Genomic DNA, 11,377 nt, shown 5'->3' on the forward strand with positions numbered 1-11,377 from the left:
AATCCAGGGGCGGTCCCCAAACCCAGGGGCTGTCCTGTGCCAGCAGTCTCTGCCCTGAGGCTTCACCAAGCTGACTGTCCCACAGCCAGCCCAGAGCGTGGGGCAGGAGACCCCGGACTCCCAGTTCTGAGCAACCTGCCCAGGCTCTCGGGGCGCTGCCACCACTCACAGGCTCCCACCAGAACGTCGGGCAAGACTGGCACGGGCTGGCGGTGCTCACGGGCACCCGGCCCGCGGCTGCCACCCCCCAGCTGAAGGCTTTCGGGGAACCGGATGGGCCTATCTGCTCCCAGACCAGTTGTACTCATCACCGTAATTACACAGTCCAACTAACACTGCACAAATCGGCTGGGTGTGGTGGCTCCCACCTGTAATCCTAGCACTCTGGGAGGCCGAGATGGGCGGATCGTTTGAGCTCAGGAGTTCGAGACCAGCCTGAGCAAGAGCGAGACCCTGTCTCTACTAAAAATAGAAACAAATTATAGAGACAACTAAAAATATATACAGAAAAAATTAGCTGGGCATGGTGGCGCATGCCTGTAGTCCCAGCTACTCGGGAGGCTGAGGCAGGAGGATCGCTTGAGCTCAGGAGTTTGAGGTTGCTGTGAGCTGGGCTGACGCCACGGCACTCACTCTAGCCTGGGCAACAGAGCGAGACTCTGTCTCAAAAAAAAAAAAAAAAAACCCCAAAACAAAACACTGCACAAATCAAAGAAATACTAAAGCAAAAAAGAAAGGTGTTACTTTGATAAAAGCCAAGTAGAATTTTCAAAAGGAGTTGACAGAGATGAGAGGGGTCAAAAAGAGCAAAAGCAAAAACGAAACTGCAAATCAGGAGCAAGATAACTGCAGGCGCCTGGGGGGAAAGAATGGAGATCTGGGAGGATTCTGCATTCAGCTGCTTCCAGCTGCCCGTGTTCCTGCTCCTCGGGAACCGCCCCCATCAGAAAAGAGACAACACCCGCACCGCTCAAGAGAGACCCCCGTGACAAAACCAGACGGGGGGAGTGGACGTGCACTTGTGTTCTCCGTAAAAACAAAGGTTCCTGCCAGACTGGTCTCTCGCATCCTCTGCTCTGGCCGAGAGTGCAGACCAGCCTCCACTCAGCGGCCTCCGCGGTCACGGCGGGCCATGGTGCGTCCGCACCTGCGCACGTCTGTTCCTGGGGAGCCGTGAGGACGGTCCCCAGAGCTCCCTCTGCAGGACACGGGGCCAGGGATGGGAGAGAAACTCAATTTCACTCTGTATCCTTTAGTATGATCAAAACGTTTACCTGTGCTTACATTGTTTTTTAAGTATACAGTTTACATAATTACATGTAACTTTTTAAAATTAAAAGACCAGCCGACTTTTAAGAATAAACCGGGCCGGGCGTGGTGGCTCACGCCTGTAATCCTAGCACTCTGGGAGGCCGAGGTGGGCGGATCGTTTGAGCTCAGGAGTTCGAGACCAGCCTGAGCAAGAGCGAGACCCCATCTCTACTAAAAATAGAAAGAAATTATATGGACAGCTAAAAATATATATAGAAAAAATTAGCCGGGCATGGTGGCGCATGCCTGTAGTCCTAGCTACTCGGGAGGCTGAGACAGGAGGATCCCTTGAGCTCAGGAGTTTGAGGTTGCTGTGAGCTAGGCTGACGCCACGGCACTCACTCTAGCCTGGGCAACAGAGTGAGACTCTGTCTCAAAAAAAAAAAAAAAGAATAAACCGAAAAGAAAAAATAAAGGCAGCCGTTCTGCTGGACACGTGTCAACACGCAGAGGTGCCACGGGACAGGACAGGAGGGCGAGAGGCTCTCGGGACTCACAGAGGAGCTCAGCTCCAGGGTTCCGGAAGGCCACAACTGCCAGCCTTGGAGGTCCTTCCGGCTCCATGAGTTTATGAAGCGTTAGTCTACCCGAGTTCAGGGAAGCCCAGCGGAGACTCCGCACAGCGACAGCCCCCTCAGTGACAGCCCCCAGGAGGGTGGGCTCTGACCACCGCTAAGTCCCCAAGTTCAGCAGGTCTGGGGAGACCCCTCCACCCCCTCCCACACAGCGCCCCAAGCATTTCGGAGCACCTGGGCCCATCCACCAACCTCTCTGAAAGCAAACGTTGACCTTGCCCCGCCTCCCCCCCCCATGGCTTAGGAAGCCCCTTGGGCCTGGCCACAGCCCCACCCACCTCTACCCTTCGCGCCCTCCCCACCATGTCCCTAACACCCGGGTCCGGAACTCAGCCAGCATCACGGTCTGCTCCTGCAGGAAGCCTGCGAGACCCCCCTTTGCTCCCACTGGCAGCTCCCGTGACCCCACGGCCACTGTTCCACCAAAGCCCTCACCGCCCCCCACAGGCACCAAGGGCCCCCCCCCCCCCGTCTCTGCCTGCTGGTGTGGGCAGCTCTGCAGCCGGTCACGTATGAAACCCGGAAGCGATCACGATGCCAAGCACATTCCAGGCACCAAGGGTCTAGCAGGGCTGGAAGCAAAGGGAGGGCTGCAGGCAGGGAGGGTCTTCGCTCCCAGCAGGGAAGCAAAGCCACGTGAGGTCTGCGTGGGGCAGACGGAGGTGAGGAGAGAAACGCAGGGGATGGTGGTGGCAGGTTGGGGGCCCATTCCGGGCGTGGACGCCCCACCGTGGCCTTGAAGGGACCTGGGGAAGAGCCCCGGCAAGGGGTCCCGCATCAGCCTTGGGCCAGTGCAGGCAGGCAGGGTGCTCTGGGGCAGGAGGAAGCCTGCAGGGGTGCAGGAGTGGGGGGCAAGGACCCTGGGGACAGTCTCTCCCATCTACTTAAGAGCAAGAAAGCATTCTTCTCATTCCCCAAGCACGGTCCCATTTGGAAAGACAGTCCTCATGCCTCCCACGAGCAGGCTGGTCTCAGGGGCAAAGAAGGTCCGCCCCTCCCCTACCCGTGCTCCCCTGGGCCCCCCTGGGCCCCCAGCCACCCCCTGTACCCCCCTGGGTCCCCAGCCACCCCCCTGTACCCCTCTGCGCTCCCCTGGGCCCCCAGCCACCCCCCTGTACCCCCCTGGGCCCCTAGCCACCCCCCTGCGCTCCCCTGGGCCCCTGCCACCCCCCTGTACCCCCCTGTGCTCCCCTGGGTCCCCAGCCACCCCCTGTACCCCCCTGGGTCCCCTGCCACCCCCCTGTACCCCCCTGGGCCCCTAGCCACCCCCCTGCGCTCCCCTGGGCCCCTGCCACCCCCCTGTACCCCCCTGCACTCCCCTGGGTCCCCAGCCACCCCCTGCACCCCCCGCCATCTCCCCGGGTCCCCCGGGCGCCCGGCTGGACCTTGGACTCTGCGCCCGGCCGGCGGGAGGGTGGGGCGCGCGGGCCAAACCCGACTCACCTGTCGGGCTTTTCTGGACGCGCCCGCTTCTCTTCAGCAGTTTGGACCATTTTATTGCTCTCCTAGTGAGTATCACCAGGTAGGTGGAAAAAAACTCCTCGTACGCCGCGTAGTCAAAGTCTCCAGGCCTCTCAAATCCGTACGGATCAACCCTGCGACGCAGAGAAAAACCCGCGTTTCCAAATAAAGTTTCCGCGCGCACGTGCGCTGGGACTCGGGAAGTGGGGTCCGCGGGGAGGACGCCAGCCTGCGTGGGACCCCGCGCCACCCACCTGGGGACCCGGGACTCAGAACCCCGCGCCGCCCACCTGGGGACCCGACCCCGCGCCACCCACCTGGGGACCCGGGACCCAGAACCCCGCGCCGCCCACCTGGGGACCCGGGACCCAGAACCCCGCGCCGCCCACCTGGGGACCCGGGCCCGCGCCGCCTGCCAGCGCTCGGCGGCCTCCATGCCGGGGGCCGCGCGCCGAGCCCGGGACAGCGGTCCGAGGGCGCCTCCCGCTCCCGGGCGCTGAGTCCTTCCGGCGGCGCCGCGGGCCGGGCGGGCGGGGGAGGGGGAGGGGCGGGACCAAGGGCGGGGGCGGCGCTGGGGGCGGGGAGAGGGCGGAGGGAGGGGGGCCGGGGGGGGCCGGGAGGGGGATGGGGAGGCGGGGACAGGCCGGGGGGGGGGTGCGGGGGGTGGGGCTGGACACGCTGCTGCCCCGGGAGACCGCGGTTGAGCCACCTCCCTCCGCAGGCCGAGGGTGTGGGGGCTGGTGTGGGGGCTGGGGTGGGGGCGGGATGGGGGGTAGGGGATGGCCTGGGGGATGGGGTATCGGTGGGATGGGGGCCGGTGGGGGAGGGAGTGGGGGGAGGGGGAGGGGCGCCCCCCGCAGGCCCCAGGCCGGGACCAAACATTAGCGAGAGTGACCCCGCGGGTTCCTCTGAGATTCCCGCAAACCCCAGTGCCGGGCAGACCAGACTTCGGACATCTGACTCCTGTTTTCGTTTCTTTGTGCAGAAGAAGATCAAGTCTCACCTGCTTCCCGCTGGGGCCGAGGCCGCGAACAAGCCGGGAGGGCTCGGCGGGCGCGGAAAACAGGGAACCGCCAACCCGCCCCAAACGCGCCCCAAACCCGCCCCAAACGCGCCCCAAACCCGCCCCGGCAGCGCCCGGGACTGGCAGCCGGGTCCGACCCGTCCCAGCCGTCCTGTGCCCAGCGCAGCTCTGGCTTCCAGGTGTCTTTGTGGTCGCCGTCCCCACTGCGGTGCCCTAAGAGTTCAGTATCTTGGCACGAAAACCGCATCTCGACTCGACTGCTTTTCCTATCTGGGAGGCCGTGGGAATTTGCCCAAACCTAGCATTTTGGATTTTGCTTTGGCAACGTGGTGAACGGGTGGCCTCAGCCCTCCACCCGGCAAAAGCAGGAGGTTTAGGACGGTGGGCGCCTCAGCTAGTCCAGCGTCAGGGGACAGGCCCGCACCCAGGGCCCCCCAGAGGCGGCGGCCAGGAGGAAAAGTCCCCAGGCTGCAAGTGGTCCCCACGTCGCCGGCTTCCACCCGCGTCTCTCAGGCCTTGGGAACTAACTTGGGAACCGTGGGTTTGCCGGAATGTTCCATCTGAGTGCTAAATAGGGAGCCTGCCAGTAATTCGCAGAATGTGACCACCTGGCCCCTAAAACGGGACACGTGTTTGCATTTTCACCTGTCTCCACACGCGAAGGCTGTAGGAAATCAGCGCTTCTCCCAGCAGAACCACGCGGCTTCTCAGATGTTCCCAGTTTGCTGGTTCTGAGAGAAACTCTCCAAGCTTTCGGCTCAGCTCAGCAGCAGGGTCCCTTCCTTCCCAGACGGTGCGAGCCCGGGGCTGTGCTCTGGTGTCTCAACTCAAACTTGCAGGCACGGCCACGCCCCACACCAGCCCGTGGCCCGCTCCCCGACTCACAGCCCGGAGCTGATGAGTGGGCGGCCCCCCAGGGTGACACCCCCCCAGGGCCACACGCCCCACACCAGCCCGTGGCCCCGCTCCCCCGACTCACAGCCCGGAGCTGATGAATGGCCCCCCAGGGTGACACCCCCCCCAGGGCCACACGCCCCACACCAGCCTGTGGCCCTACTCACAGCGCCCCAGGGTCTCTTTTCCCGTCACACCCTGGCCTGGGCTGCTCCACCCGAGCAGACGCGGGGAACCCCCTCCAGTCTGCCCGGGCCACACTTCCTGGAGCCCGCGGTCCTCCTCCCTGCTTCCCTTCCTTCAGTATCTTGCGCCCCAAACCTGCTCGGCTTCCGGGGTTCCAGCCTCCCTCCCGAGCTCCTGCCCTGGAGGGTGGGATACACGGGCCACAGACGAGGTCCCTGCGCTGGGCCCCACTCGTGGGCACTCTGTGCCGGAGCAGGTCAGAGGAGCCAGCTCCCTCCAGGAAGAGGGGGGTCTCCCAGCGTCTCACCCCAGCCCAGGTTTGGGAACAGGAAACGGGGACCGCCGTGTCCTGCAGGTGCCACGCGCTCACCCCCAGGGCCACATGAGCACCTTCCTGGCGGCCCCCTTTTTGCAGAGCGGCCAGCCGGTCTCCCTGCAGCAGGGGAACCAGCCCCACACCCGGGGGGAGCGAAAGCGAGGCCGCCCCCCCCTTCCTGGGTAAGGCGGGCACAGCTGAGAGACCACGTGATCACCCAGGTGCCAGTGCCCTGGCGGGAGGCTGCGCGGTCCCAGGCCACAGCAGGCCTCTGTGGGGTCTCCACCCAGCGGATGGCTTTTTGGTAAAAGCTGCTGCCCCTTGGAAGTCAGAAGTGCCTCAAGAGCACCTCAGTTCTGGGGCGCCCGCCCGCCAGGCCAAGGGGTATCTGGGAGCGCCGTCAGGGGCATAGGGCCCTGAGAAGAGCTGGCGGGATGTCCTTGGAGACACCCACTGCGGGTCACACACCACGGGAGGGGCGTCCCCAGGGGACCTGGGAGGCCAGCAGGGACACTCAGGCAGGGAAGGAGGGGCAACTGCCCAAGCCCCGTAGCAGGAGGTTCCAGGGCCGCTGCCGCCCTGGGGACGCTGCAGATGGCGGGTGAGGCCGTGGGGCTGGCTGGCTCCGGAGGCCCTGCCGCTGTCCGGACACCGCATAGCCAGCGCTGGGGGCAGGGAAGGCGGGGCAGGCACTGCAGAGTCACAGGCCTCAGTGGTGTCGCGGTGACTTCGTCGTTCAGCCCTCGGGGATGCCCAGTGCAGAGACGGGATGGCCCGGGATGGCCCTTGCTCACCTGTGGGAGGCCGGACACAGGCCCCCAAGCCTGTCTTTTGTCCTCACTGAGTGACTGGACTGGTGTGACTCGGCCGGAGCTGCTGGGGCCGCCCTGCCTGCACCCGGCCCGACTCCGGCCCCTCCAGGGCAGCCCACCCCCAATCCCCACCCTCGGCTCTGCCAACCTCGCGGGGCCCCTCCAGGCAAGAAAACCTCTTCTTGTCCCACTCGTGGGACCTCGCAGCCCTGACACACTTGTAGTCATCCTTTTGAACACAGTGCTAAGTCCAGACTTTTAGAAACTCTCTTTAAAATGTTTATTTAGGCCAGGTGGTGTGGCGCACGCCTGTAGTCCCAGCTCCTCGGGAGGCTGAGGCAGGAGGATCGCTTGAGCCCAGGAGTTTGAGGTTGCTGTGAGCTAGGATGACGCCATGGTGCTCTACCCAGAGAGACAGAGTGAGACTCTGCCTCAAAAATAAATAAAGAAATAAAAATTTAAATAAATAAATACATAAAATGTGCATTTATTCATTTATTTGTTGCCCCTGGCAACCGCTGTTCTACCCTCTGCTTCGGTGAGTTTGGCAGATTTGCTTTGTTTTCTTCTAGAGACGGGGTCTCACTATGTTGCCCAGGCTGGTCTCAAACTCCCAGGCTCAAGGACCCTCCCTGGGAGCTGGGTGCACAGTCTCTCGGCCCTGTGCCCAGCTTTGCTTTTTACTTGCCAGAAGAGGAAAGTATTTATGGGCAAAATGACACGAAGTCTAGGACGGGCTTTAACACACTGCAGCGCAGAAACGAAAGCAGCAGGCAGATGAACACAAAGGACCGTGGTGAAATCCTCGAGGGTGGACGCGGGGCCATGGGGGGACTTTTGTGCGTGTTTGAAGGTTTCCGTGATAACCTGTTTTGGGCAGAGGGAACCGCCCGCACGGCCAGGTGCGTGGGCCCCGCAGCCCGCAGCGCGGAGCCCCGGTCTGGGCCTGGCTGCCCTGGGACTTGGGGTGGAGGCTTCCTGTGCGTGGCGTGGCGGGGGCTCCGCAGGGCCGTCCCTCCCCGGCCTCCTGCAGGAAGGAAGCAGGACACAGGACACACGCAGGTGCTGTGGGGAGTTGGGGGCGGGGCTCACAACGGTCCTTGTGGGAGGCGCCCGGTGACCCTGAAGGCGCAGAGGAGACCTCTCCCCGTCGGTGAGGCCCCCGCAGGACCCAGCAGAAGCAAGTGATGGTCACACGCCTCGGGACAGTCCCCCAGACCCGGGTGGTCCTGCTGAGGTGCCCGTGGGCTCGCTGCCCGCGGGGGAGGGGCACAGGGCTGTCGGAGGGCAGCAGGCTGAGCCGGGCCCCCGGGACCCTCCCCGACGCGGGGCCCGGCTCACAGAGGCACCTGGGAGCCCCGCCCTGGGGAAGGTCACCTTCCGCCTCTCTTCTGGGGATTCTATCTCTCTCTTCTGCGGATTCTATCCCGGAAGGCCTTCGAGGCAGAGAAACCGGTTTAGGGAGCTGACTGGGCAAGCCTCCTGCCGGCCAGGCTGACCCCCGTGACCCCGAGCCCAGCCGCAGGGCAGACGCCCGCGCGTTTTGCTCTTTGTGCTTCCGACAGGGATTGCTGGACGTTGGGGCTTCTGCTCCTCTCTGGCCAGGGCAGGAGCTTGCGATTTGGTTCAGGGAAAAATGTTAAGGGTGTCACCAATGAGAAAGTGTTATTTTTATAAGATGAAATGAATATTTTAAGAAATCATTGCAATGTGGTGTTACTGCAACATGACGCTGACAAGGTTTTGTGCAGGAGCCGGGGCTGCGCAGAGGGAGTCTCCCCAGGAAGCCGGTCGGGAGGGCGGGGCCCCCACCTGCCCGTCCTGACAGAGGGGCCGGGCGGGGGCGGGGGCGGAGGGGCCCTGGAGCCCACACTGGGGCGGTGGGCTGGGCAGGTGTTGCGTCTTCTCCCAGTGCCCTTTCCCTCTTCTTCCTCTGGGACCAGAGCCCTCGTGCAGCGTGGCGCCGAGTCGTGGCCTGTCACCACCGGGCTGAAGACCTTGCTCCATCGCAGCTCTGGACGCCCGAGCCGGGACTGAGGGGTCGGAAGGGCTGGTCCCTCTCGAGGCCTCTCTCCTGCTGCGCAGACACAGACCCCGCCTGTCCTGACGTGGCCGTCCTCCGTGTGACCTGTCCGGGTGGCTGCAGCCTGTTCCCAGAGGCCAGCAGTGCCCCCCGGTGGCCCCAGGCAGGAGGCGCTGCGGCGAGGGGGCGGTGGCCCCTGAGTCCGACCCTGGCCAGGCACCGGTCATGCGGGCAGGCGCAGAAGGTGGCCCGGGCCTTGGCCCCGCAGCTGGTCGCCTCCTCTGACAGGTGGACCCGCCTCACCCGCCTGCCGGCCGGCCCAGCCCACCTGCTCTGCCGCGCCCAGGTGAGGACAGCCGTCCCCGAGACCCAGGACCTCACAGTGCCCAGGTGAGGCCGTCCCTGCGACCCAGGACCTCACAGTGCCCAGGTGAGGACAGCCGTCCCCGAGACCCAGGACCTCACAGTGCCCAGGTGAGGCCGTCCCTGCGACCCAGGACCTCACAGCGCCCAGGTGAGGCCATCCCTGAGACCCAGGACCTCACGGCACCCAGGTGAGGCCGTCCCTGAGACCCAGGACCTCACAGTGCCCAGGTGAGGACAGCCGTCCCCGAGACCCAGGACCTCACAGTGCCCAGGTGAGGCCATCCCTGAGACCCAGGACCTCACGGCACCCAGGTGAGGCCGTCCCTGAGACCCAGGACCTCACAGTGCCCAGGTGAGGCCATCTCCGAGACCCAGGACCTCACGGCTGTTACGGGGAGTCGGGCAGCGGAGGGCGGGTACTCAGCTTCTGTCCAGCTCCGCCGGTGTTCCTTGAAAGTACAGCAATTTATCTTCTGGTCATGACAGCGTTGCAGGTGCCATTAAGTTAACCTGGAAAACAGTGACAAATACAAACACAGGAACGAGTGCCCATAAACTCACGGCTCACAGAAAACCTCTGCTCATCTTCTGTGTGTTTTTATTTCTCTTTCCCCTTTTAATATATATTTACATATTTGGATCTACTATTTCATGTCGGGTTTTAAACATTAATGGAGGAAGAGAGTTCCCGTTTCACGAGACTCCTATTAGGCTAATTTTACGTGGCTGCGCCCTGCCTCACGGAAGCCTGCGGGATGACATCCCTCAGACTGGCGGTGGATGTTTGTGTCCCCTGCGTCCCTGTCCTGAACCACACCGCACGGATTGCCTTTTACGTTTTTGTGGATAACGAGTATTTCTTTAATATGATTCCTAAAAAGGTAGGACTACGGGCTCAGGACCCCGTTCTGAAAGTTCTTGGTCTTTATTGCCACATCGCGTGATGAAAAGGAAGGTCCGGTTTGGTCCCGTCAGAAATGGGGGTCTCAGCAGAGTCTCGAAGGTCCTGAGTGTCACCGATTCCTTTAAAAAGTTTGGGGTTTTGCTTGTCAGTTTGATGGGCCGATAGCGTATTGATTTCATTTATTTGATCACCATGTGCAGCGTCCATGTGGGCCAGCAGTCCCAACACAGGACTGCGCCCGTGGATGTCACTCCCGGCTCTTAGGTGCAGGAGACAGAATGTCCCAGAGAATTTCACCACAAAGGGGTGTGGCGAGTGGAGGTGACAAGCAAAGGCTCCCTGGTGGGGATGGGACTGGCAGGAGCACCTGCCATAGGAGCACCCGCAGTAGGAGCACCTGCAGTAGGAGCACCTGCAGTAGGAGCACTGCCGCAGGAGCACCTGCAGTAGGAGCACTGCCACAGGAGCATTGCCACAGGAGCACCTGCAGTAGGAGCACCCGCAGTAGGAGCACCTGCCATAGGAGCACCCGCAGTAGGAGCACCAGCCATAGGAGCACCCGTAGTAGGAGCACCTGCAGTAGGAGCACCTGCAGTAGGAGCACCTGCAGTAGGAGCACCGCCGCAGGAGCACCTGCAGTAGGAGCACCTGCAGTAGGAGCACTGCCACAGGAGCACTGCCACAGGAGCACCTGCAGTAGGAGCACTGCCACAGGAGCACCTGCAGTAGGAGCACTGCCACAGGAGCACCTGCAGTAGGAGCACCTGCAGTAGGAGCACCTGCAGGAGCACTGCCACAGGAGCACTGCCACAGGAGCACCTGCAGTAGGAGCACTGCCACAGGAGCACCTGCAGTAGGAGCACCTGCAGTAGGAGCACTGCCACAGGAGCACCTGCAGTAGGAGCACTGCCACAGGAGCACCTGCAGTAGGAGCACCTGCAGTAGGAGCACTGCCACAGGAGCACCTGCAGTAGGAGCACCTGCAGTAGGAGCACTGCCACAGGAGCACCTGCAGTAGGAGCACCTGCAGTAGGAGCACTGCCACAGGAGCACCTGCAGTAGGAGCACTGCCACAGGAGCACTGCTGCAGGAGCATCCTTCTGGGTTCCCCAGAGCAACCCTTCTCTGCACAACGAGAACGCCGTGTACCCAACCAGGAGACCACTGAGTCCTCAACCGCTGCCCTCGCTGTGTCTGGAGCCTTCTGTCTCAGTTGTCTCAGCCCCTCCCGCAGGCGCCTGGGGGTTGGTCTCATGGTGGAGCTGAGCGGGGTCTCCCTGCTGCTTCTCTGCTCCGCACCCCCAGCTCCCAGGACCCCCCAGCTCCCTCCGCCTCAGCGTGGTCTGGTCTGTCCCAGGTACCGTGACACTCTGGCTAGACGTAGGGGCAAGCGCACCCTAGGGCTCCCCGCGTGGGCACCCCAGACGCCGCCCCCTCCCCCGTCTGGCTGCTGACAGGCACCGCCCCACGCCGGCCCTGGCTGGGTTTCGCCCCAGTTCCCACCT

The 11,377-nt window shown here is 63.1% G+C and overlaps 1 protein-coding gene across 7 annotated transcripts in view; it reads right to left on the reverse strand.

The window, feature by feature from the left end:
- The window catches only part of GRTP1 (growth hormone regulated TBC protein 1), a 199,161-nt gene extending 195,308 nt beyond the window's left edge, over positions 1 to 3,853 (reverse strand). For 5 of the 7 annotated variants that reach the window (XR_011233487.1, XR_011233488.1, XM_069467799.1 and 2 more), the window contains exons 1-2: positions 3,737 to 3,853; positions 3,330 to 3,481 (exon numbers count right to left, since the gene is read on the reverse strand). Coding sequence is in view for 3 of the 7 variants with exons in the window: in XM_069467799.1 (XP_069323900.1) it covers positions 3,330 to 3,481; positions 3,737 to 3,783 (199 nt within the window). In the remaining 4 variants the exon portion in view is untranslated. Of the gene's footprint in view, positions 1 to 3,329; positions 3,482 to 3,601; positions 3,611 to 3,664; positions 3,687 to 3,736 lie in introns of those variants that run through there. The other 2 variants (XM_069467800.1, XM_069467801.1) reach the window with 2 other exon arrangements.
- Between the last annotated feature and the right edge of the window lie 7,524 nt (positions 3,854 to 11,377).

The sequence above is a fragment of the Eulemur rufifrons genome, chromosome 4 (assembly GCF_041146395.1).
Source record: "Eulemur rufifrons isolate Redbay chromosome 4, OSU_ERuf_1, whole genome shotgun sequence".
Classification (NCBI taxonomy): Eukaryota; Metazoa; Chordata; class Mammalia; order Primates; family Lemuridae; genus Eulemur; species Eulemur rufifrons.